The 26,956-nt window shown below is 40.5% G+C and overlaps 1 protein-coding gene across 2 annotated transcripts in view; it reads left to right on the top strand.

The window, feature by feature from the left end:
- The window catches only part of RPS6KA5 (ribosomal protein S6 kinase A5), a 201,529-nt gene that overhangs the window by 108,925 nt on the left and 65,648 nt on the right, over positions 1-26,956 (top strand). For both annotated transcript variants that reach the window (XM_030929948.1, XM_030929949.1), the window contains exons 4-5: positions 15,649-15,764; positions 20,009-20,116. In XM_030929948.1, the coding sequence (XP_030785808.1) occupies positions 15,649-15,764; positions 20,009-20,116 (224 nt within the window). The remainder of the gene's footprint in view (positions 1-15,648; positions 15,765-20,008; positions 20,117-26,956) is intronic.

The following is a 26,956-nucleotide window of genomic DNA, read 5'->3' as shown; positions in this document are numbered from 1 at the left end:
AGTTGTTAAACGGTTTTTTTCTTTGCATTATTTTCTTTTGTTGTATTGTTATATTTCTGAATATTTTTGATCATGGTTGGTTGAATCTGTGGATGCAGAACCTACAGAGATTGAGGGCCTAACAACATAGAGCCTAACATGGACGTACCTAACAACATAGATCCAAAATATATAAAGCAAAAACTGAAAGAAATGGAGGAAGAAATAGACAATTCAGCAATAATATCCCATTCTCAATAATGCAAAAAGATTCAAGAAGGAAATAGAAAACCCGAACAACACAATAAACCACCTAGACATAATAGACATGTTTAGAACTCGAAATAGCAATTGCAGGATACTTATACAGATGGAACATTCTCTAGGGTAGATCATATGCCAGCCCATTTTTTAAGAACTTAATTAATTTTAAAACATTAAAATCATAAAAATTATGTTGCTTCTCCACAATGGAATGAGAAGAGAAATCAATAACAAAAAGAAATTTGGGGTATTCACAACCATATGAAACAATGTACTCCTAAATATCCAACGTGTCAAAGACGAAATAAGAGAAATCAAAAAATACTTGACAGCCTGGGCAACAAAGTGAGACCCCGTGTCCACAAAAAAATAATTTTAGCCAGGCATGGAGGCACACACCTGTAATCCTAGCTACTCAGGAAAATCTCTTGAGCTCAGAAGTTAGAAGCTGCAGTAAGCTATGATCACTCCTCTGCACTGCAGCCTGGGTGTCCGAGTGAGACCTTGTCTTGAGGTTTAAAAAAAAAAAAATTTTTTTTTTCGATAAGAGAAAATGAAGACACTACATACTAAAACTTACAGAATGAAGCTAAAGCAGTGCTTAGTGAGAAATTTATAACTGTAATTGCTGAAATTAAAAAAGCAAGAAACATTTGAAATCAGTAACCCAATCTTCCACCTTAAGATACATAAAAAGAAGAGCAAACTAAACCCAAAGCAACCGGAAAGGAGGGACATAAAAAAGATTAGAAATTAGTCAAATATGGAATATGAAAACAAGAGAAAATCAATGAAACCAAAAGATTATTCTTCTGAGAAGATCAACAAATTGACAAACCTTAGGTAGACTGACCAGTAAAAAAGAAGACTCAAATTGGTAAAATCAAGAATGAAGGAAAGGATATTACTATTGACCTTACTGTCTCACATGTCTGTGTGAAGAGACCACCAAACAGGCTTTGTGTGAACAACAAGGCTGTTTATTTCACCTGGGTGCAGGAGGGCTGAGTCCGAAAAGAGAGTCAGCAAGGGGTGGTGGGATTATCATTAGCTCTTATAGGTTTTGGGATAGGAGGTGGAGTTAAGAGCAATGTTTTCGGACCGGGGGTGGATCTCACAAAGTACATTCTCAAGGGTGGGGAGAATTACAAAGAACCTTCTTCAGGGTGGGGGAGATTAATGTACATTGATCAGTTAGAATGGGACAGAAACAGATCACAAGGGTGGAATGTCATCAGTTTAAGGCTATTTTCACTTCTTTTGTGGATCTTCAGTTGCTTCAGGCCATCTGGATGTCTACGTGCAGGTCACTGGGGATATGATGGCTTAGCTTGGGCTCAGAGGCCTGACACAGAATTAGAAAGGATCATTAGATAATACCATGAACAACTGTATACCAGCATACAGTTTTGTTATTTATGTTATTTCACGTTGGATAACTTATATGAAATAAAGACATTCCAAGAAAGACACAAACTACTAGAACCTACTTAAATACAACTTTTGAATAGACAAGTTAAGAAATTGAACTATTACTACTGTTACCACCACCACCACTACCCACAGGCCAGGTGCAGTAGCTCATACCTGCAATCCCAGCACTTGGGGAGGCCAAAGGCGCCTGGATCACTTGAGGTCAGGAGTTCAATACCAGCCTGGCTAACATGGTGAAACCTCCTCTCTACTAAAAATACATAAATTAACTAGGCGTGGCAACGGACACCTGTAATCCCAGCTACTTGGGAGGCTGAGGCAAGAGAATCACTTGAACCTGGGAGGCGGAGGTTTCAGTGAGCCGAGATCATGCCACTACACTCCAGTCTGGGTGACAGAGGGAGACTTCCTCTCAAAACAAAACAAAACACAAACAAAACTACACACAAAGAAAAGTCCAACCCTGATGGCTTCACTAGTAAATGTTACCAAACATTTAAAGAAGAATTACCAGTTCTTCACAAACCCTTCCAAAACATAGAAGAGAAGGAAACACTAACTTATGAGGCCAGTATTATGCCAATACCAACTGCAGATAAAAACACAAGAATATTGGGGAACCCGCCCCCAATATTTCAGCATAGATTCTTAATATTTTTCATAAGTGTCAACTGACTGAGAAATAAAAGAGTACAAAGAGAGGAATTTTACAGCTGGGCTTTCGAGGGTGACATCACATATCAGTAGGACCGTGATGCCCACCTGAACCTTAAAGTCAGCAAGTTTTATTAAGGATTTCAAAAGGGGAGGGAGTGCAAGAACAGGGAATAGGTCACAAAGATCACATGCTTCAAAGGGCAAAAAGGAGAACAAAAATCACATGCTTTTGAGGAAACAGGACAAGGTCAAAATCAGAACTACTGATAAGGGTCTATGTTCACCTGTGCATGTATTGTCTTGATAAACATCTTAAACAAAAGAAAACAGGGTTTGAGAGCAGAGAACACAAATTTACCAGGGTGGAGTTTCCCAATCCTAGTAAGCCTGAGGGTACTACAGGAGACCAGGGCGTATTTCAATCCTTATCTCAACTGCATAAGACAGACACTCCTAGAGCGACTACTTGTAGACCTCCCCCCAGGAATGCATTCCTTCCCCAGGGTATTAATTATTAATATTCCTTGCTAGGAAAAGAATTTAGTGATATCTTCCCTACTTGCATGTCCATTTATAGGCTCTCTGTAAGAAGAAAAATATGGCTGTATTTTGCCCAACCCCTCAGTCAGTCAGACTTATGGTTGTCTTCCCTTGTTCCCTGAAAATCGCTGTTATTCTGTTCTTTGTCAGGGTGCACTGATTTCATATTGTTCAAACACACATGTTTTACAAGCAATTTTTACAGTTAACACAAATATCATAGTGGTCCTGAGGTGACGTACATCCTCAACTTACGAAGATAACAGGATTAAGAGATTAAAGTAAGACAGGCATAAGAAATTATAAGACTATTATTTGGGAACTGATAAATGTCCATGAAATCTTCACAATTTATGTTCAGAGACTGAAGCAAAGACAGGCATTAGAAATTATAAAAGTATTATTTGGGAACTGATACATGTCCATATTAAAGTGAAATATTCACGATTTATGTTCCTCTGCTGCGGCTCCAGCTGTTCCCTCTGTTCGGGGTCCCTGACTTCCCACAACATCTCTGCCTTTATTTTTATATAAATGTGCCAGGTGATGAAGTCTTGTTCGTTTTCTCGGTTTTGTCACAGGATTCTTTGACTGGTCCGGCACACTAAAAACAAGCCAATTAAACAGAGAAACATAATTCCAAGATTTACTACAGAGGAACTCCCAATAGACTTAATCCAAGTCGTGGGGTTTAGTCCAGAAAGACTTTGTGCCACCTGATCTAATGCCTCAGTTCCAGGCACAATGGATAAATGAGCTTGAGAGGCTTCAAAAATTTGTTTCTTTAATTTAGTTATATCCAAGGATAAATTATCTTTCTCTACCCAGAAGGTGTCCTTTGACCATTTCCTATGAATGATCAGTCTCATTGTAGGAATATGGTGTGATACAGAAATCAGAAGTATTCCAATCACACTGCATTTGCATGTGATGTTTGAGACTCATTAGCCAATCCCCAAGCCAAATAACAGACGGTCTTAAATCATTAATTTGATTAGCTAATTTTTGATCAATGCCTTGTTGAGAATTCCACATTTGAGTGGAATTGTCTTGCCAATCATTAACAAAATGAGCCGTTTGAATAGATTGATGTAATGCCATTCCAGCAGTGGTGGCAAGTGCAGTGACTGTAATTAGGCCCATGATCACAGTGATTAAAGTGAAAACAGATCTCTTAGATCTTTTGAGAATTCATTGTAACACTTTGTTAATTAAGTGTACTGAGGGGGAAGATTCCCAAGGTCTGGGTAAAGTTACCAGTATCCAGATTCCTTCTTGAGCTTGAACCACCATTGTACTTTTCCTGGAGTCAAAATGGGAGTTAACACAGTGTATAAATGACAGTTAATGCATTGGACAGTTTGATTGTCCAAATTTTGATATTTCCCACTAATAGCATGTCAGGAGGCTTAACACAACTCTGTATAGGAATAGTCAGGATGAAGGTAAATAAAGCATAATCTTTGAATCTACATTGATACTGAGGAAGAGGAGCGGCGGTGGCAATGCCCAATGTTCTCCGCCACAAAGAAGCAATCCGAGGTGCCTGGGGATGCTGAAGAGATAGAGGGGCATACCTGGGTTGAGAAGAATTACCATAATGCCAACTGAAGTCCCATAAAGGGGGATCGGCATCTAAAAGAGGAAAAGGGTTCAAAGAGGATTTATCATGGTGTTCAGAATCACGGATGCGAGGGGCGGTAGTGAGGATAACAGACAGGAAAGTTTCCCCTTCCCATACTCGCAGTCCTGACATGGCAATAGCCAGTTTCCAAAGTTCTGAGTGTTCTGGGCTCAGCATGGGCAATATCATACAAGGCCTCGGGTGAGGGTTAATGCCCTTACCTTCCCATTTTAAGGGAAAGAGCGAGCTGAACCTTCTGTGCAAAATAGGATGATGATCCTCATCCTCCCAGTAAGAAATAAAATAAGTAGCCTCCAGACATTCCCTTCTGCCACAGGAACAATTGTTTTTTAAATAACCCTTTGGTGCCCAGTCTGTTATCAAACCATATGAGTCATTTTTTTAATACTACTGCATGTGAGTTAACACAGTCTTCCCAAATTAAAGTTTTAGCTGGGCCCTCATGTCCTTTTTCAGACATGGTTTTCCTACAGTTTTTTTTTTTTTTTTTTAAATACTTTAAGTTCTAGGGTACATGTGCACAACATGCAGTTTTGTTACATATGTATACATGTGTCATGTTGGTGTGCTGCACCCATTAACTGGTCATTTAAGTTAGGTATATCTCCTAATGCTATCCTTCCCCACTCCCCCTCTTCTCTCCCCACAACAGGCCCCAGTGTGTGATGTTCCCCTTCCTGTGTCCAAGTGTTCTCATTGTTTAGTTCCCACCTATGAGTGAGAACATGCGGTGTTTGGTTTTCTGTCCTTGTGGTAGTTTGCTGGGAATGATGGTTTCCAGCTTCATCCATGTCCCTACAAAGGACATGAACTCATCATTTTTTATGGCTGCATAGTATTCCATGGTGTATATGTGCCACATTTTCTTAATCCAGTCTATCATTGTTGGACATTTGGGTGGTTCCAAGTCTTTGCTATTGTGAATAGTGCCGCAATAAACATATGTGTGCATGTGTCTTTACAGCAGCATGATTTATAATCCTTTGGGTATATACCCAGTAATGAGATGGCTGGGTCAAATGCTATTTCTAGTTCTAAATCCCTGAGGAATCGCCACACTGTCTTCCACAACGATTGAGCTAGTCCCACCAACAGCGTAAAAGTGTTCCTATTTCTCCACATCCTCTTCAGCACCTGTTGTTTCCTGACTTTTTAATGATCTCCATTCTAACTGGTGTGAGATGGTACCTCATTGTGGTTTTGATTTGCATTTCTATGATGGCCAGTGATGATGAGCATTTTTTCATGTGTCTATTGGCTGCATAAATGTCTTCTTTTCAGAAGTGTCTGTTCATATCCTTCACCCACTTGTTGATGGGGTTGTTTGTTTTTTTCTTGTAAATTTGTTTGAGTTTTTTGTAGATTCTGGATATTAGCCGTTTGTCAGATGAGTAGATTTCAAAATTTTTCTCCCATTCTGTAGGTTGCCCGCTCACTCTGATGGTAGTTTCTTTTGCTGTGCAGAAGCTCTTTAGTTTAACTAGATCCCATTTGTCAATTTTTCCTTTTGTTGCCATTGCTTTTGGTGTTTTAGACACGAAGTCCTTGCCCATGCCTATGTCCTGAATGGTATTGCCTAGGTTTTCTTCTAGGGTTTTATGGTTTAAGTCTAACATTTAAGTTTTTAATCCATCTTGAATTAATTTTTGTATAAGGAAGGGATCCAATTTCAGCTTTCTAAATATGGCTAGCCAGTTTTCCCAGCACCATTTGTTAAATAGGGAATCCTTTCCCCATTTCTTGTTTTGGTCAGGTTTGTCAAAGATCAGATAGTTGTAGATGTGTGGTACTATTTCTGAGGGCTCCATTCTGTTCCATTGGTCTATATCTCTGTTTTGGTACCTGTACTGTGCTGTTTTGGTTACTGTAGCCTTGTATAGTTTACTGTAGCCTTGTAGTATAGTTTGAAGTCAGGTAGCCTGATGCCTCCAGCTTTGTTCTTTTGGCTTATGATTGACTTGGCAATCTGGGCTCTTTTTTGGTTCCATATGAACTTTAAAGTAGTTTTTTCCAATTTTATGAAGAAAGTCATTCGTAGCTTGATGGGGATGGCATTGAATCTATAAATTACCTTGGACGTTATGGCCATTTTCACGATACTGATTCTTCCTATCCATGAGCATGGAATGTTCTTCCATTTGTTTGTATCCTCTTTTATTTCATTGAGCAGTGGTTGGTAGTTCTCCTTGAAGAGAGAGATTCACGTTCCTTGTAAGTTGGATACCTAGGTATTTTATTATCTTTGAAGCAATTGTGAATGGGAGTTCACTCATGATTTGGCTCTCTGTTTGTGTATTATTGGTGTATAAGAATGCTTGTGATTTTTGCACGTTGATTTTGTATCCTGAGACTTTGCTAAAGTTGCTTATGAGCTTAAGGAGATTTTGGGCTGAGACAATGGGGTTTTCTAGATATACAACCATGTCATCTGCAAACAGGGACAATTTGACTTCCTCTTTTCCTAATTGAATACCCTTTATTTCTTTCTCCTGCCTGATTGCCCTGGCCAGAACTTCCAACACTATGTTGAACAGGAGTGGTGAGAGGGCATCCCTGTCTTGTGCCAGTTTTCAAAGGGAATGCTTCCAGTTTTTGCCCATTCAGTATGATATTGGCTGTGGGTTTGTCATAAATAGCTCTTATTATTTTGAGATACATCCCATCAATACCTAATTTATTGAGAGATTTTAGCATGAAAGGCTGTTGAATTTTGTCAAAGGCCTTTTCTTCATCTGTTGAGATAATCATGTGGTTTTTGTCGTTGGTTCTGTTTATATGCTGGATTACATTTGTTGATTTGCGTATGTTGAACCAGCCTTGCATCCCAGGGATGAAGCTCACTTGATCATGGTGGATAAGGTTTTTGATGTGTTGCTGGATTCGGTTTGCCAGTATTTTATTGAGGATTTTTGCATCGATGTTCAACAGGGATATTGGTCTAAAATTCTCTTTCTTTGTTGTGTCTCTGCCAGGCTTTGGTATCAGGATGATGCTGGCCTCATAAAATGAGTTAGGGAGGATGCCCTCTTTTTCTGTTGATTGGAATAGTTTCAGAAGGAATGGTACCAACTCCTCCTTGTACCTCTGGTAGAAATCAGCTGTGAATCCATCTGGTCCTGGACTCTTTTGGTTGGTAGGCTATTAATTATTGCCTCAATTTCAGAGGCTGTTATTGGTCTATTCAGAGATTCAACTTCTTCCTGGATTAGTCTTGGGACGGTGTATGTGTCAAGGAATTTATCCATTTCTTCTAGATTTTCTAGTGTATTTGCATAGAGGTGTTTATAGTATTCTCTGATGGTAGTTTGTATTTCTGTGGGATCAGTGGTGATATCCCCTGTATCATTTTTTATTGCATCTATTTGATTCTTCTCTCTTTTCTCCTTTATTAGTCTTGCTAGCAGTCTATCAATTTTGTTGATCTTTTCAAAAAACTAGCTCCTGGATTCATTGAGTTTTTGGAGGGATTTTGTTTCTCTATCTCCTTCAATTCTTCTCTGATCTTAGTTATTTCTTGCATTCTGCTAGCTTTTGAATGTGTTTGCTCTTGTTTCTCTAGTTCTTTTAATTGTGATGTTAGGGTGTCAATTTTAGATCTTTCCTGCTTTCTCTTGTGGGCATTTAGTGCTTTAAATTTCCCTCTACACACTGCTTTAAATGTGTCCCGGAGATTCTGGTATGTTGTGTCTTTGTTCTCCTTGGTTTCAAAGAACATCTTTATTTCTGCCTTCATTTCATTATTTACCCAGTAGTCATTCAGGAGCAGGTTGTTCAGTTTCCCAGTAGTTGAGTGGTTTTGAGTGAGTTTCTTAATCCTGAGTTCTAGTTTGATTGCACTGTGGTCTGAGAGACAGTTTGTTATCATTTCTGTTCTTTTACATGTGCTGAGGAGTGCTTTACTTCCAACTATGTGGTCAATTTTGGAGTAAGTGTGGTGTCGTGCTGAGAGGAATGTATATGCTGTTGATTTGAGGTGGAGAGTTCTGTAGATGTCTATTAGGTCCACTTGGTGCAGAGCTGAGTTCAATTCCTGAATATCCTTGTTAACTTTCTGTCTCGTTGATCTGTCTAATGTTGAGAGTGGGGTGTTAAAGTTTCCCATTATTATTGTGTGGGAGTCTACGTCTCTTTGTAGGTCTCTAAGGACTTGCTTTATGAATCTGGGTACTCCTGTATTGGGTGCATATATATTTAGGATAGTTAGCTCTTCTTGTTGAATTAATACCTTTACCATTATGTAATGGCCTTCTTTGTATCTTTTGATCTTTGTTGGTTTAAAGTCTGTTTTATCAGAGACTAGAATTGCAACCCCTGCCTTTTTTTGTTTTCCATTTGCTTGGTAGATTTTCCTCCATCCCTTTATTTTGAGCCTATGTGTGTCTCTGGACGTGAGATGGGTCTCCTGGATACAAGGTCTTGACTCTTTATCCAATTTGCCATCTGTATATTTTAATTGGAGCATTTAGCCCATTTACATTTAAGGTTAATATTGTTACCTGTGAATTTGATCCTGACATTATGATGTTAGCTGGTTATTTTGTTCGTTAGTTGATGCAGGTTCTTCCTAGCATCGATGGTCTTTGCATTTTGGCATGTTTTTGCAGTGGCTGGTACTGTTGTTCCTTTCCATGTTTCGTGCTTCCTTCAGGAGCTCTTGTAAGGCAGGACTGGTGGTGACAAAATCTCTCAGCATTTGCTTGTCTGTAAAGGATTTTATTTATCCTTCACTTATGAAGCTTAGTTTGGCTGGATATGAAATTCTGGGTTGAAAATTCTTTTCTTTAAGAATGTTGAATATTAGGCTGGGCGCGGTGGCTCAAGCCTGTAATCCCAGCACTTTGGGAGGCCGAGACGGGTGGATCACGAAGTCAGGAGATCGAGACCATCCTGGCTAACACCATGAAACCCCGTCTCTACTAAAAAATACAAAAAACTAGCCGGGCGAGGTGGCGGCCGCCTGTAGTCCCAGCTACTTGGGAGGCTGAGGCAGGAGAATGGCGTAAACCCCGGAGGCGGAGCTTGCAGTGAGCTGAGATCGCGCCACTGCACTCCAGCCTGGGAGACAGAGCGAGACTCCGCCTCAAAAAAAAAAAAAAAAAAAAAAGAATGTTGAATATTGGCCCCCACTCTCTTCTGGCTTGTAGAGTTTCTGCTGAGAGATCAGCTGTTATCTGGTGGGCTTCCCTTTGTGGGTAACCCGACCTTTCTCTTTGGCTGCCCTTAACATTTTTTCCTTCATTTCAACTTCGGTGAATCTGACAATTATGTGTCTTGGAGTTGCTCTTCTCGAGGAGTATCTTTGTGGCATTCTCTGTATTTCGTGAATTCGAATGTTGGTCTGCCTTGCTAGGTTGGGGAAGTTCTCCTGTATAATATCCTGAAGAGTGTTTTCCAACTTGTTTCCATTCTCCCCATCACTTTCGGGTACACCAATCAGACGTAGATTTGGTCTTTTCACATCGTCCCATATTTCTTGGAGGCTTTGTTCGTTTCTTTTTATTTTTTCTTTAAACTTCTCTTCTTAGGCCGGGCGCGGTGGCTCAAGCCTGTAATCCCAGCACTTTGGGAGGCCGAGACGGGCCACGAGGTCAGGAGATCGAGACCATCCTGGCCAATACGGTGAAACCCTGTCTCAACTAAAAAATACAAAAAACTAGCCGGGCGAGGTGGCAGGCGCCTGTAGTCCCAGCTACTCGGGAGGCTGAGGCAGGAGAATGGCTTGAACCTGGGAGGCGGAGCTTGCAGTGAGCTGAGATCTGGCCACTGCACTCCAGCCTGGGCGACAGAGCGAGACTCCGTCTCAAAATAAATAAATAAATAAATAAACTTCTCTTCTTGCTTCATTTCATTCATTTGATCTTCCATCACTGATACCCTTTCTTCCAGTTGATTGAATCGGCTACTGAAGCTTGTGCATTCGTCACGTAGTTCTCGTGCCACAGTTTTCAGCTCCATCAGGTCCTTTAAGGACTTCTCTACATTGGTTATTCTAGTTAGCCATTTGTCTAATCTTTTTTCAAGGTTTTTAACTTCTTTGCCATGGGTTCGAACTTCCTCCTTTAGCTGGGAGAAGTTTGATTGTCTGAAGCCTTCTTCTCTCAACTCGTCAAAGTCATTCTCCATCCAGTTTTGTTCCATTGCTGGTGAGGAGCTGCATTCCTTTTGGAGAAGGAGAGGTGCTCTGATTTTTAGAATTTTCGGTTTTTCTGCTCTGTTTTTTCCCCATTTTTATGATTTTATCTACCTTTGGTCTTTGATGATGGTGACATACAGATGGGGTTTTGGTGTGGATGACCTTTCTGTTTGTTAGTTTTCCTGCTAACAGTCAGGACCCTCAGCTGCAGGTCTGTTGGAGTTTGCTGGAGGTCCACTCCAGACCCTGTTTGCCTGGGTATCAGCAGCGAAGGCTGCAGAACAGCAAATATTGCTGAACAGAAAATTTTGCTGCCTGATGGTTCCTCTGGAAGTTTTGTCTCAGGGGTATCCAGCCGTGTGAAGTGTTAGTCTGCCCCTACTGGGGGTTGCATCTCAGTTAGGCTACTTGGGGGTCAGGGACCCACTTGAGGAGAGGCAGTCTGTCCATTCTCAGGTTCTCAGATCTCAAGCTCTGTGCTGGGAGAACCACTATTCTCTTCAAAGCTGTCAGACAGGGACGTTTAAGTCTCCAGAGGTTTCTGCTGCCTTTTTTTGGCTATGCCCTGCCCCCAGAGGTGGAGTCTACAGAGGCAGGCAGGCCTCCTTGAGCTGCGGGGGGCCACCCAGTTCGAGCCCCCCCCCGCCCCCCACTCCCCGCTTTGTTTACCTACTCAAGTCTCGGCAATGGCGGGCGCCCCTCCCCCAGCCTCACTGCTGCCTTGCAGTAGGATCTCAGACTGCCTGTGCTAGCAAAGAGTGACGCTCTGTGGGCATGGAACCCTCTGAGCCAGGCACGGGATATAATCTCCTGGTGTGCCATTCGCTAAGACCATTGGAAAAGCTCAGTATTAGGGTGGGAGTGACTCGATTTTCCAGGTGCCGTCTGTCACTGTTTTGCTTGGCTAGGAAAGGGAATTCCCTGACCCCTCGCGCTTCCTAGGTGAGGTGATGCCTCACCCTGCTTGGGCTCACACTCAGTGTGCTGCACCCACTGTCCTGCACCCACTGTCCAACATGCACCAGTGAGATGCACCCGGTACCTCAGTTGGAAATGCAGAAATCACCCGTCTTCTGCGTCGCTCACGTTGCAAGCTATAGACTTGAGCTGTTCCTATTCGGCCATCTTGGAACCCCTCCTACTGGTTTTTTGTTGTTGTTGAGACTGAGTCTCACTTTGTTGCCCAGGCTGGAGTGCAGTGGCGCAGCTTGGCTCACTGCAAGCTCTGCTTCAGGGGTTCACACCATTCTTCTGCCTCAGCCTCCCGATTAGCTGGGACTACAGGCACCCGCCACCACGCCCGGCTGATTTTGTTTTGTATTTTTAGTAGAGACGGGGTTTCACCATGTTAGCCAGGATGGTCTCAATCTCCTGACCTCGTGATCCGCTCGCCTTGTCCTCCCAAAGTGCTGGGATTATGGGCGTGAGCCACCGGGCCCAGCCTTCCTACAGGTTTACATTTAACGTGTGGGGTATCAACTACAGACCATTATCTCTCCCTTTTTTTTTTTTTTTTTTTTGAGACTGAGTCTCTCTGTGGCCCAGGCTGCAGTGCAGTTGGCCAACTGCAACCTCCGCCTCCTGGTTCAAGCAGTTCTCCTGCCCCAGCCTCCTGAGCTGGGATTACAAGTGTGCACCACCATGCCTGGCTAATTTTGTATTTTTAGTAGAGACGGGGTTTCACCATCTTGGCCAGGCTAGTCTCAAACTCCTGACCTCAAGTGAGCCTCCCGTTTCGGCCTCCCAAAGTGCTGGGATTACAGACATGAGCCACCATGGCAGGCCCAGATCATTATTTCTTATGAATATAAATGCAGAATTCTCAACAACATTCTATCAAACCAAATCCAGTAACAAAAATAATTATATTCCATGGCCAAGTGGAATCTATCCCAGTAGTGTAAAATTGGTTTACCAACCAAAAGTCAGTCGGTTTAATATACCATATCAGCAGAATAAAGAACACAAAGCATATGACCCTCCCAATAGATGTAGAAAAACAGTATTTGCCAAAATTCAGCTCCTTCATGATAATGCTCAACAAAGTAGGAATGGATGTGAACTTCTTTTTTTTTTTTTTTTTTGAGACGGATTCTCGCTCTTGCCCAGGCTGGAGTGCAGTGGCGCTCTCTCCGCCCACTACAAGCTCCACTTCCCGAGTTTACGCCATTCTCCTACCTCAGCCTCCCCAGTAGCTGGGACTACAGGCGCCTGCCACCACGCCCGGCTAATTTTTTGTGTTTTTAGTAGAGACAGGGTTTCACCATGTTAGCCAGGATGGTCTTGATCTCCTGACCTCGTGATCTGCCCGTCTAGGCCTCCCAAAGTGCTGGGATTACAGGCATGAGCCACCGCGCCCGGCCAGATGTGAACTTCTTAACCTGATAAAGGCATCTTTGGAAAAACCAAGAGCCAACATAATGCTTAATGGTTAAAGACTAAATGCTTTCCCCATAATACCAGGAACATGGACAGAATATCCACTTTCCCACTTTATTCAACATTATAGGCAAGAAAAGGACACAAAAGGCCTTCAGGTTGGAAAGGAAGAAGATAAACTCTTATCTAAAGATGGCATCTTATAAATAGAAAGTCCTAAGGAATCTACTCAGAAACTACTCGAAGTAATATATAAGTTTAGCAAAATTGCAGTATATAAGATCAACATACAAAAATCAATTATATTTCTATACATTTGGAATAAACAATCTGAAAATGAAGTTAAAACCATTTAGGATCAACAGGAATAAAATATTTGGGAATAAATTTAACAAAAGAAGTACAGAAACGTATACTCTGAAAACTACAAAACATTATTGAAAGAATGGAAGAAGACCTAAATAAATGGAAAGACATCGCCTGTTTGTGGATTGAAGGCAGCTATGCTCACCACTGCATCCCCCATGCATTCCCAAGTTCATAGAGTTGGCTGTTCAACTTATAAAGTATACAACCCATAACTGCCCCCTCAAAATAGAATAACTTATTTTATGATGTCAAGTCAATCGATCCCAAAAGTAGGAAGTAGGACACTTGATATTTGAGGTATGTCTCCTTAAATTTATGGTTACTTTTTTGTAATCTCCTAGTAAGTGGAAAATAAAGCACTTTGTCCCAAGTAACAATAATTCATAAGTAGTTGTTATTCCTGTTTTATAGATAAAGAACTGAAGCTCAGAGAGACTTAATTTGCTTAAAGAAGGACAGCTGTGGAGCCATTGTCTAGTTCAGGTCCATCAATTACAAAGCCCTGTTTCTTTTAACTATGCCATGTTGCATTTGAAACACGAGTACATTAGATTTTTTAAAGAGTAGACTGGCCTCTTAAGTTTCAGAGTGGTTTTGTTCAGAGACCCTGTTTATAATATATTCTAGTATTAAGAATTTGTGTTCAATTGTTAATACCATAAACATCTATTTTGTGGCACTATGATGAGTAAATAGTGATGAATATATTAATCCTTACTTTAGCAGAGAAAGTAAGTGTGCAAATAAACAATTGCAGTGCTGGAAGTCTTAAATAAGTATAATGGTAACATAGAAGAAAGTAATCAACTCTGCTGGAGTGGCCATAGAAGATGAGATGATTGAATTGGACATTCAAGGCTATGTAGGAGTTTGTCAGTTGATATATGCATGTTTCTTTCTGTATCATGACTGACTATGGAAACCATTTATGCATAAACAGGAGTATTGGGTTTTTAAGTAAATAACTAAGGTAGGAAAAAAGTTCATTATTAATTTGCAGGAATCCTGTGTTCCTTTGTACTTTTTTAATAATTAGTTTTGTGTTCAGATATAATTAAAACTCCTTGGTAAAATACAGAAGCCTGAGAAGGGAAATGGTTTTTGCTGACATGTGGTTTGTAAAATGCATTGCAAAACAACTAGCTATTAGAGTTCTTTAATTCTGTTGTACCTGCTTTTTGGAATTTGAAGTTAAATGGATAAAGTAAAAGAAAAATTTGTGAGTTCATGAAGAATTTCATTCTTTTATCAAATTGTGGTAAACTCAACAAGTGAATATACCTGAGATACACGCTTTTCAGACTTTTCAGGAGAAAAGCTTTAAATTGCATTTGTGACTTTTCTAGTTGTTAATAGTTTCTCACACACAAATACTGTGTGTTAATGTATCAGTGGTTTCTGATGAAACTATAATTTAAAGCTTTTTTGCAACATTTATTTGGCAAAAAGTTTATTCTATAGGATTTTGAGCAGTTTCTAATATTAATTTGTATAGTTGTTACCTAAAATAATGAATGATAAATAAGTTCTGAGTTTATGAAGAAATGTCTTACTACAGCCATGTGTCAACATAACTATTTTGGTTTTTTAAAAAATTAACCAGCTCCCTTATTAATCTCTTAATGTAGCCTTTTGGTCACCTATTTCATTATCCCCCTTGGGATAAACAGAGAAAATTGAAAGGGAAATAGGAATCTTCTACTTTTAGAATCTTTGATTTGACCAAGTTGTAATACTTACACTTTTGGGCTAAATAAAAGGGTGTCTATTACCTAATATAAATTTTTGGAAGTGCACGCAGACAATTCTGGAAAATAGGGAATCTGTTTACAGGTGACTGGCAATTATTACAAATGAAAGGATGGGACTTTGTGTTTTGTTTTGGTTTTGGTTATCGCGGTGGCTGATGTTTTGGTACTCCAGAGTAGGTTAAGTATGCATTATATGGTGATGGCAGAGGTTTCTGATATGCTGTGTTTGAAAAAAATATTTAAATATATGCAGATTTTAGCAATAGTTTTAATGGCAATACTCTGCAAACTCATATGAATATATTTAAGGTAATCTTTTTTTGTGAAACTGTATTGCTATCTGAATCTAGAAATCTACATGAAACTTTATGCTAAATTGTATAAATAGCAGTATTTTAAAATCAGTGCCTCATGATAAATCCAAAGTGATTAAAAGGTAACACTGCTTTTCATTTATGAATACAAGTTTAAGAAAGAAAAATATATTTCATTTTTAGATTATATAAATGGTGGAGAACTTTTTACTCATCTTTCTCAAAGAGAGCGTTTCACAGAGCACGAGGTGCAGATTTATGTTGGAGAGATTGTGCTTGCCCTCGAACATCTCCACAAGGTAAGACACTTGATTTTTCAAGTTTCTTTTTTGAAGTTTGTTAACTAAGATAATAATGGAGCTAGAAGAGCTCATGTTTTTACGTGTTATTGTCTTAGTGGAGATTATGAAAGCACACTTACAGAACATTACCAATTTTTTCAATTTCATAATTCCGTTTGAAAAAAATCTACCTTCCAATTGTACTTGCTATGATGGAGATTGAAAAGAACCTAAGCAGTTTTTGGCCTTTTTCCTGAAAAATCCTAATGCTTATTTGTTACAAAGTATCATTAAAATAAAAACCTTTAATTATTAAAATAACCAATAAAATGAAACCATCAGTCATAATACGTATTTCCTTCATTGTAATTTACTGCATTGCAGACTCTGCCTGTAAACCTTCGGGGTGTGTCCTGATGAGGTTGGAGAATAAGGGTTATTTCCCACTCTCGCACTCTGGCTTTCTTTTCCTTTTGTTTTGTCCCTGACACCGTCCCTTGCTTCCACCCCCTTTCTCCTCCATTGTCCCCAGGTAGGATGAATTCTTACTAAAAAACTTTAAATGGAATTCATGTCTGTGACCCTATTCAAACTGTAACAATCAGTTTAAACTTTAAGAAATGTTATTGCAGATACCATTAATCTTGAGCCAAGAAATTTTGACTCCGTTTTTTGTTTTACTTAATAAAGAAACATTGTAGAAGTAGTCATTATGTAGACTAGGCTTGTGTTTTTCCTCAGAGACAGAAAGTTCTCAAGTAATTTTTAAATTAGGACAATTCAGGTACATCATGAAGCCACTCTTCCTCGTCATGTTGTATTCAGGTCCTATACTAGTTTAAGATAGAGATTGAAGTGCTGATTATGGAGCATAGAAAAGAAAGGAGAGAATTGAAGGAAAAAGGAAGGATGAAGGATGACATTTCTAAAGGGACAGGCAGTAAGGTGGAGGTAACAGATGGGTGAGGCTGTGAGAGTAAATGATGGTAAGATGTCAGAAAAAAAGAGATCAGGAAAAGGGCAGATCCAGTCCAGAGCAGAAACAAGACCTGCCAGGTGAAGGGAGATGGTTCAAGGGTAGGAATCTTAGGGAGACTAAATGAAAAATGTATGAGAACAAGGAGGGAAAGAAACCTTTGGCAATAGGGGATTGGGGAGCAGGGTGGCAGCACAATGGAGAGGAAGGGGAACGAGGTACAGTCAAGTAGGCACTCAAACTGAGGTAGCGGAACAGACACTTGGACTTCTTTTGATAGAATTCTTGATACAGTAACAAGCTTTAAGATGATTTTTGTGGGATATAAGATAAGACATTTTCATACAAGAAACTTTTGGACCCAGGAATACGCTGCAAAGAAAGACCTTTGAAATTTATGATTTAGGACAATTAGTTTATAATATAAAAATGATGGTAGAAATCATCATAAATATGAGTAAGAAACAAAATGAATAGCTCCAGTGAGTAAGCTAGAAAGTCCAGTGTAGTGGTGCAATCTTGGCTTACTGAAGCCTCCACCTTCCCAGGCTCAGATGATCCTCTCATGTCAACCTCCCGAGGAGCTGGGACCACAGGCATGTGCCACCACACCCAGCTAATTTTTGTAATTTTTATAGAGATGAGATTTTGCCATGTTGCCTAGGTTGATGTTGAACTAGACTCAAGCAATCTGCCCGCCTCAGCCTCCCAAATTGTTGGATTACAGGTGTGAGCCACTGTGCTTGTCCAAAAATCCAGTTTTTAATTTATGTGAAACTTGCTCATTGTCAAACACAGAAGTAAATATAACAGTGAATGTTGGATATAACTGTAATTGATACGAATGAGAGTAATACAGCAAATGAAATCTCGGTTAATCTTCTAATCTTACTACCCTAAAAATATACAAATACAAATAAATATAACGCAAAGCCAGCAATGTTAATCTTGATGAAGCTACTAACATTGGGTTTCACAGGAAGAGGCAAAAATGGATGTTTACTTGCGAGTGATAAGCTAACGCAGATAGTAAATTATTTGTTCCTAAAATATTTTCCAAAGAGGTTGTTTTTAAGGAAAAAGCATCTCCTGGTTGTTAGATGCGTATAATGCTCCAAGTCAATGTCTAGACATTTTCTTTCCTGTCTGTCTTGTAGAACACTGAGACTCTTAGAGGAAAATTGCCTAGTACTTTTGTGTTTTGTTGTGTTGTGTTGTGTTGATACAGGGTCTCACCCCGTTGCCCAGGCTAGAGTGCAGTGGCATGATCACAGCTCACCGCAGCCTCAACCTGCTGGGCTGAGGTGATCCTCCCACCTCAGCCTCCTGAGTAGCTGGGACAACAGGCATGCACCACCATACCTGGCTAATTTTTGTATTTTTTGTAGAGACAGGGTTTTGCCATGCTGCCCAGGCTAGTTTCAAACTCCTGAGCGCAAGTGATCCTCCCATCTTGGCTTCCCAAAGTGCTGGAATTACAGGCATGGGCCACCAGTGCTTGTCCCTTTTCGGTTCCGTTTTTTTAAAAATAGAGATGTAGGGTCTAAACATAGACATAGGGTCTCGCTTTGTTGCTCAGGCTGGAATGCTATCATAGGTCGCTATGGCCTCAAACACCTGAGCTGAAGTGATCCTGCTGCCTCTGCTTCCCAAGTAGCTCTAGGACTACATGTGTGCCACCACACCCAGCTAATTTTTTTTTTTTTTTTTTTTTTTTGAGGCGGAGTTTTGCTCTTGTTGCCCAGGCTGAAATGCAGTAGCACTATCTTGGCTCACTGCAACCTCCGCCTCCTGGGTTCAGGTGATTCTCCTGCCTCAGCCTCCCAAGTAGCTGGGACTACAGGCATGTGCCACCATGCCTGGCTAATTTTGTATTTTTAGTAGAGTCAGGGTTTCTATATGTTGGTCAGGCTGGTCTCGAACTCTCGACCTCAGATTATCTGCCCACCTTGGCCTCCCAAAATGTTGAGATTACAGGCGGGGAGTCACTGCTCCCGACGCAGCTAATTTTAAAAATTTTTTGTAGAGATGGGTCTCACTGTGTTGCCCAGGCTGGTCTTGAACTCCTGGATTTAAGTGACCCTCCTGCCTCAGCCTTCCAAAGTACTAGGGTTACAGGCATGAGCCACTGTGCCTGCCCCTTAGTGTTTTTCTGTATGTAATTTTGATTTCCATTTTAAGAGATTATTAAGAACTTTCTCATACTCTTAGCATTGAAGAAAGCAATGTTTCTAAGTTTAGAAACATTTAATTCAGCCTGACATAACTGAAAACATGAAACAGAATTTGTGCAGATCAAGCACGTCTTATATGAGTTGGATAGATTTATTTGTTATATAGCTGAAGTGTTTTGCTATAGAACTTACAAATAAGTAAGTTTTATAAATGCAAAGTAAAACAGAGGGATCTATAAATGTTACTTAATTGATTTTCTTTGCTTATTTAGAACTAAAGTTTGAGCCTAGTGCAGTGGCTCACACCTGTAATCCCAGCTACTCTGGAGGCTGAGGTGGGAGGATAGCTTTAACCCAGAAGTTTGAAGTTGCAGTGAGCTAAGACCACGCCACTGCACTCCAGCCTGAGTGACAGAGTGAGACCCTATTTCAAAAAAAAAAAAAAAAAAACTAAAGTTTGAGTAAGATTAACCTATGATCTTCAACCTATATGTTTAAGAGCCTGTTAATCAGCAATTCTTTATGAATTTCCTATTTTATACATTTTCCTATTTTATACATGATGTGCTGCATAAATACCTGATAAATACATAAAAAGTGAATAACAGAGTTAGAGTATAGGTATATAAAGACAAATAGGAAGTACCTAGAAAATATCAGTCATGTATAGGTAAGTACAATGTAAACATAGGTGTTGTACAATGAAACACAAGGAAATGACCAGGGGATCCGGTTAGTCAGGAAATTCTTCTGAAGCCATTAGGAAGTGATGGACAAGAATTGGCTGCAAAGGCACCTGAAGGTCATCTAGAGTGAGAGTGAAATAGGAAGAATAGAGACATGAAGAAGCACTAGTCAAGAGGGAGACCCTAAAGAAGCTGACCTAACGAGATAGACCCTGTGCACGAGGAGAACAAAGAAGTAGATTGGAGACATCCAGGGAAGCAGCAGATAAAAGAATTTCCATTTGCCCTGACCAGTCACCAAGAGCCATCACAGGATCCTGAGGAGGGAAATGCCTTTAAAAAAAAAAAAAAAAGGTAGACAAGAAAGATGGTCTTAATTCATTTTTTGTAAATTATTTTAAAATTTATATTTCTTTCTTTTTGCAGTTGGGGATTATATATCGTGACATTAAGCTTGAGAATATTCTACTTGATTCTAATGGCCATGTAGTGCTGACAGATTTTGGTCTGAGTAAGGAGTTTGTGGCTGATGAAGTGAGTATGATATTTTAATTTGAAGTTAGTAATAACTGAATGTAAACAAGGATGAAAACTGTAGAATAAACATTTAGCAGAAAACTGCCATATGAATTCTGAACTTTCGTGCAGGTTTGTCCATGAAAAATGTAGAGATTTTTAGTTTAAAATTAATATGGAGCCGTCCTGCTAAAATCACGGTAAACCATGATGGATATATCAGAATTTCTATTTATTTAAAAAAAAAAAAAGACACTATGCATTTAACTTTCCCCATAAAACATATAAAATATAACTGAAAAATTAAATAACACTTTTGGTCCTTCAGGAGAATTATGACTTTGATAGTGGCCAATAAAGAATCATAAAGCAAAGTACATACTGTTTACATTGTGATAACAAAGTAGGACATGCTATGAAGGCCCTTTGAATTCGCTTGACAAGAATGACAGATCTACTAGACCCAATTTTTAAATAATATTGCTGGTTTTTGCTCAACATGAATTAAAATGTGGTGGCTAATGTGCAGATTTTACATCTGGAGGACTTTAATTTTCAGTATTAATTAGAATTTGTTTAATATTTCAAATGCATTTAATGACACTTAAAATTGTACATCTATTAGTTGTAATTAAATACTGTTTATATAATGGTTGTAATAGAAGTTACATTTGTTTCTGCACTACTAGTTATTCAAGATAACTAAGTAAATTTGAATGTCAATTTCATTTCTATCCAGGAAATTGTTGGTATAGAATATGGAATCATAGTAAAATGTTTGTAGTGAAGGACTTTGTTGTTATAAAATACATCATTCTTGGATTCCAAATTAGGTATATCTATTTCTGATTGGTTTTTGGAGTATTGCTTAAGCAATCCTAGGTGAGTGAGATAAGTGCTGAAATTATAAAAATTCAAGGTCCTAATTTTTTAATCACATCTATATTCATTCAGTTTACTTATACAATAAATATTTACTGATCACCTCTACTATGCTGGGTACTGGACAATACAATAATAAGTGAAGTGGAAATGATCTCTACCTTCATGAAGCTGTAGTTATTACAGTAAATTGATCATCTTTGATATAAATATCATAGTTATAAAATAGATGAATTTTGAGGCGTTTACTTCTAAATTTGATTTTTAAAACATTTTATGACTTTGTAAAAATTTTAGTGGCGACTTCGGCAAATTGTAGCAGATTAAATCTGTTTACTGTTGCCTCCTTAATACATCCCACAAGAATAAAAGGAAAGGGATAAGATAGACATGCACTCAAAAGAGAAAATAGCAACTACCTTTTAGAAGATGGATGACAGTAACATGGGAAGCCTAAAAGCAGGCTGTCTGTACTTCTGACCCCCTAAAAAGGTTCAAGAATTGGAGGCAGCAGGTACCCCTCGAAGTAGGAATGCAGGTGATGCAGGACCCAGGAGGATTGATTGTAAGTCTGTGTAAGAAACAGGTAACCCCTTGATTCTATCTCTGCCTCTGTTGACATAAGCAGCTGTGCCTTCCTCACCCTAAGGGAAGACCGAAAAGGTCTGTGCATTCAGGGACAGTGGGCACAGCTAAGGATGAGGATACCATACAGAAAATGACAGGTATGGTGAAAATGGACACATTGAACTGTGCAAACTCCCTCAGCCGCTTTTTACCACTTCACTCTGAGCACAGTGGCTTTCCAAGCAGGAGTTTGGAGGAGTTTTCTCTGAGAAACCAAGAACAAAAACTCTCTAGATGTCGTCAGTAGTTTTGCCACTGAACTGGCCCAGCCAGATCTCTCTGCAGAGAAGCCTAGGGCTTGGCAAGCCCACCCTGTATCACAGAAGCATGTTTGTGATGATGTCACAATTAAAAAAAAAATTTGTAACTGTATTTCACTATAATTAATTTCCTCTATAATGCTATATGTTTTTAAATATTATTTTGAGAAGGGGTCCATAGGCTTCAACAGACTGCCCAAGGGGTCCTTGGTTTGTAAATGTGTAAAACTCCCCCTGCATAGAGAGATTTGATTATCACTTTTATTTGCTCATTCCACTGATGTTTGTTGAGGGCTTTCTATGTGCTAGATCAGCAGTCCCCAGCTTTTTTGGCACCAGGGACTGGTTTCTGGGAGACAGTTTTCCCAAAGACCAGGATGGGGGTATGGTTATGGGATGATTCAAGCACATTACATTTATCATTAGATTCTCATAAGGAATGTGCAGCCTAGATCTCTTGCATGCACACTTCACAATAAGGTTGGCACTCCTAGGAGAATCTAATGCCACCACTGATCTGACAGGAGGCAGAGCTCAGGTGGCAATGCTTGTCTGCTGCTCACCTCCTGCTGTGCGCCCTGGTTCCTAACAGGCCACTGACCAGTACTGGTCCATGGCCTGGGGGTTAGGGGCCCATGTGCTAGATGGTAGGCTAGGTTCTGGTAGTACACTCATGAAAAGAATCACCTAATGAATCCTCTGTTTATAGGTATGCGTGGCAGATCATTTGGCAATAGATAGAAACAGACTTTGGCCCTGGGGAACAGCAAAATATTAGGACCCAAAAGTAAACAAACAAATAAAAATCAAAGTTGACCAGAGTTGCTAGGTCTTAATACAGTAATAAGCATTAGTCAGAAATGCTGTGTGACTGAATCAGCCAGGTCACTCTTCACAAGAGAAGAGTTTTCTGCTAGTTGTGTCAGCAACCACCCTTCAAAGGGATGATGGGGATCCAGTCAAATGCCATCATCTTTGAGCACTTAGTGGTTTGGGTGCAAAAATGAAATAGTACAGTTCAAGTTGAAGTAGAGTAATTAATAGGTGCCCTTATTTACTGAATACAGCCTCGCTCTAGGTTATGTTAATAGTTTAACATTACTATTAAGCTGTAAGGGTTGCATATCTCTTTGATCCTTAGACTGCTTGCTCATTCTTTCTCTTAGCCCTAGAGGACATACTATCATGCTCGACTTCAAGTTTAACTCTCAGTGCTCAGGTAGAAATTTTCCTTTGCTGAGTCCTCTGAAACTTGATCTGATTGTTCTTTGCTCTTCTGATTCCACCCAGCACCTGTTTAGGAAGTTTCTTTATCTAGACCCTTTGTACCTTAAAAATATTCCCATGAAACCATTTCTGTTTTGATTAGCTCGAATTCCTTTTTGGTTTCACATGTCAGCCCCAACTGATATCAAAATATCATATTTTTTGGTACAACATTCTTTCTGCCCCATCCCTACTCTGCCTCCTTGGTTTCCAGGTTAAATGTGTATCTTTATGATATGGTTTGGCTGTGTCCCCACCCAGATCTCATCTTGAATTCCCATATGTTGTGGGAGGGACCTGGTGGGAGGTAATTGAATCATGGGGGCAGGTTTTTCCCATGCTATTCTTGTGGTAGTGAATAAGTCTCACGAGACCTGATGGTTTTAAAAATGGAGTTTCCCTGCAACAAGTTCTTTCTCTCTGCCTGCTGCCATCCATGTAAGACATGACTTGCTCCTTCTTGCCTTCCTCCATGATTATGAGACCTCCCCCATCCACATGGAACTGTAAGTCCATTAAACCTCTTTCTTTTGTAAATTGCCTAGTCTTGGATATATCTTTATCAGCAGTATGAGAATGGACTAATACAGTAAATTGGTACCATGGGTGGGTTGCTGCTGAAAAGATACCTGAAAATGTGGAAGCGACTTTGGAACTGGGTAACAGGCAGATGTTGGTACAGTTTGGAGGGCTCGGAAGAAGACAGGAAAATGTGGGAAAGTTTGAAACTTCCTAGAGCCTTGTTGAATGGTTTTGACCAAAATGCTGATAATGATATGGACAATGAAACAGCCTGAGGTGGTCTCAGATGGAGATAAGGAACTTGTTGGGAAGTGGAACAAAGGTAACTCTCGTAATGTTTTAGCAAAGAGACTGGTGACATTTTGCCCCTGCCCTAGAGATTTTTGGAACTTTGAACTTGAGAGAGGTGATTTAGGGTATCTAAGCAGCAAAACATTCAAGAGATGACTTGGGTGCTATTAAAGGTATTCAGTTTTAAAAGGGAAAACAGAGCATAAAAGTTTGGAAAATGTGTAGCCTGACAATGCAATAGAAAAGAAAATCTTGTTTTCTGAGGAGAAATTCAAGCCAGCTGCAGAAATTTACATAAGTAAGAAGGAGCTGGATGTTAATCACCATAACAAGGGGGAAAATGGCTCCAGGGCATACCAGAGACCTTTGCGGCAGCCCCTCCCATCATAGGCCTGGAGGTCTAGGAAGAAAAAATGGTTTTGTGGGCCAGGGACAGGGCCCCTCTGCTGTGTGCAGTCTAGGGACTTGGTGCCCTGCTTCCTAACTGCTACAACCATGACTAAAAGGAGCCAAGGTACAGCTCAGGCTGGTGCTTCAGAGGATGGAAGCCTCAGGCCTTGGCAGCTTCCACGTGGTGGTGAGCCTATGGGTGCACAGAAGTCAAGAATTGAGGTTTGGGAACCTCCACCTAGATTTCAAAGGATATGTGGAAACACCTGGATGCCCAGGCAGAAGTTTGCTGCAGGAATGGAGCCCTCATGGAGAGCCTTTGCTGGGGCAGTGCAAAAGCGAAATGTGAAGTCCAGTCCCCCACACAGAGTTCCTACTGGGGCACTGCCTAGTGGAGCTGTGAGAAGAGGGCCACCGTCCTTTAAACCTCAGTGTCAGGCCTCTGAGCCCAAGCTAAGCCATCGTATCCCCAGCAACCTGCGCTTATACATCCAGATGGCCTGAAGCAACTGAAGATCCACAGAAGTGAAAATAGCTTAACTGATGACATTCCACCATTGTGATTTGTTTCTGCCCCACCCTAACAGATCCATGTACTTTGTAATTTCCCCCACCCCCCCCCCCCTTTTTTTTTTTGAGACGGAGTCTAGCTCTGTCGCCCAGGCTGGAGTGCAGTGGCCGGATTTCAGCTCACCCTCAGGCTTGAGCCACCACACCCAGCCTTTCCCCCACCCTTAAGAAGGTTCTTTATAATGTCCCCCACCCTTAAGAAGTTTCTTTTTAATTCTCCCCACCCTTGAGAATGTACTTGGTGAGCTTCACCCCCTGCCCCCAAAACATTGCTGATGTTAACTTCACTGCCTATGCCAAAACCTGTAAGAACCAATGATAATTCCACCGCCCTTTGCTGACTCCTTTTTCGGACTCAGCCCGCCTGCACCCAGGTGAAATAAATAGCCATGTTGCTTACACAAAGCCTGTTTGGTGATTTCTTCACATGGACACGTGAAACACTCAGAATGGTAGATCCTCTGACAGCTTGCCCCGTGTGCCTGGAAAAGCCACAGACACTCAACGCTGTGAAAGCAGCCAGGAAGGGGACTATACCCTGCAAAGCCACAGGGTGGAGCTGCCCAAGGCCATGGGAGCCTACCTCTTGCATCAGCGTGACCTGGATGTGAGACATGGAGTGAAAGATGATCATTTTGGAGCTTTAAGATTTGACTTCCCTGCTGGATTTTGGACTTGCGTGGGGCCTGTAGCCCCTTTGTTTTGGCTAGTTTCTCCCGTTTGGAATGGCTGTATTTAACCAATGCCTGTACTCCTGTTGTATCTAAAAAGTAATAACTTGCTTTTGATTTTAGAAGCTTGTAGATGGAAGGGACTTGCCTTGTCTCAGATGAGACTTTAGACTATGGACTTTTGAGTTAATGCTGAAATGAGTTAAGACTTTGGGGGACTGATGGGAAGGCATGATTGGTTTTGAAATGTGAGGACATGAGATTTGGGAGCAGCCAGGGGAGGAATGATATGGTTTGGCTGTGTCCCCACCCAAATCTCATCTTGAATTCCTACATGTTGCGGGACGGACCTGGTGTGGAAGGTAATTGAATCATGGGGGCACGTTTTTCCCATGCTGTTCTCATGATAGTGAATAAGTCTTAAGAGATCTGACCATTTTAAAAACAGAAGTTTTCCTGCACAAGTTTTCTCTCTCTTTACCTGCTGCCATCCATGTAAGATGTGACTTGCTCCTCCTTTCCTTCCACCATGATTGCAAGACCTCCCCAGCCATGTGGAACTGTGAGTCCATTAAACCTCTTTGTTTTGTGAATTGCCCAGTCTCAGATATGTCTTTATCAGCAGCGTGAGAATGGACTGATACACTCTGTCTGCCTTCTCTTCTCTTTAACCTCTTCCTCTTTGACCATTTCTGTTACTGTTTAAGCATACATAGTCTTTCTGTCTTAAAATTTTAAAAATGGGGAGATGAATGGACTGATAAATAAAAAGGAAAAAATATCTCAGAATACCATATTCCCGCCTAGGTATTGTCTCATTGTTCTCCTTTGTCAGTATTTGTCTTTATTTACTCACATGTCCCTTACTCCCTCATCAATTCGAATTCTGCTTGTACCCCCTTGCCCCCCCCCACCCCGCCGCCATCTACTGAGGCTGTTCTTGCCAATGTTACCATTGACGTGCATGTTAATACTTTTTAGTTACCTTACTTGACTGCCTGGTAGTATTGAACTGGAAATCACCTCTCAACTTGGCTCTGTGACACAGCACCCACCTGACTTTCCTTCTGTCTCTCACTGCCTTTTGTAGGCCTTCCCTCTTCTACCTGAGGATTCCCCTAAAAGCTCAGTCCTAGGTACTCATCCCTTTTTATGCTGTACTCTTTTTACATGCTGTTCATTCCCAGCCTTCTCTTGGCCAACCTTCTCTTCTGGGCTCAAGACCCAAATATGTGAATGTTGTATCTCCATTTGACTCTTTGACAGGCTCCTCAAACTAAACATTTTCAAAACGGAAGTGATCTTCCACCAAAATCTGCGTCTCTGTCAGTGTATCACAATTTTATATTATAAATTCTGGCCTCCTTTGGTCTGGGAAA

This window comes from Rhinopithecus roxellana, chromosome 5 (assembly GCF_007565055.1).
Source record: "Rhinopithecus roxellana isolate Shanxi Qingling chromosome 5, ASM756505v1, whole genome shotgun sequence".
Taxonomy (NCBI): Eukaryota; Metazoa; Chordata; class Mammalia; order Primates; family Cercopithecidae; genus Rhinopithecus; species Rhinopithecus roxellana.
This window is presented reverse-complemented; position numbering and strand designations above follow the sequence as displayed.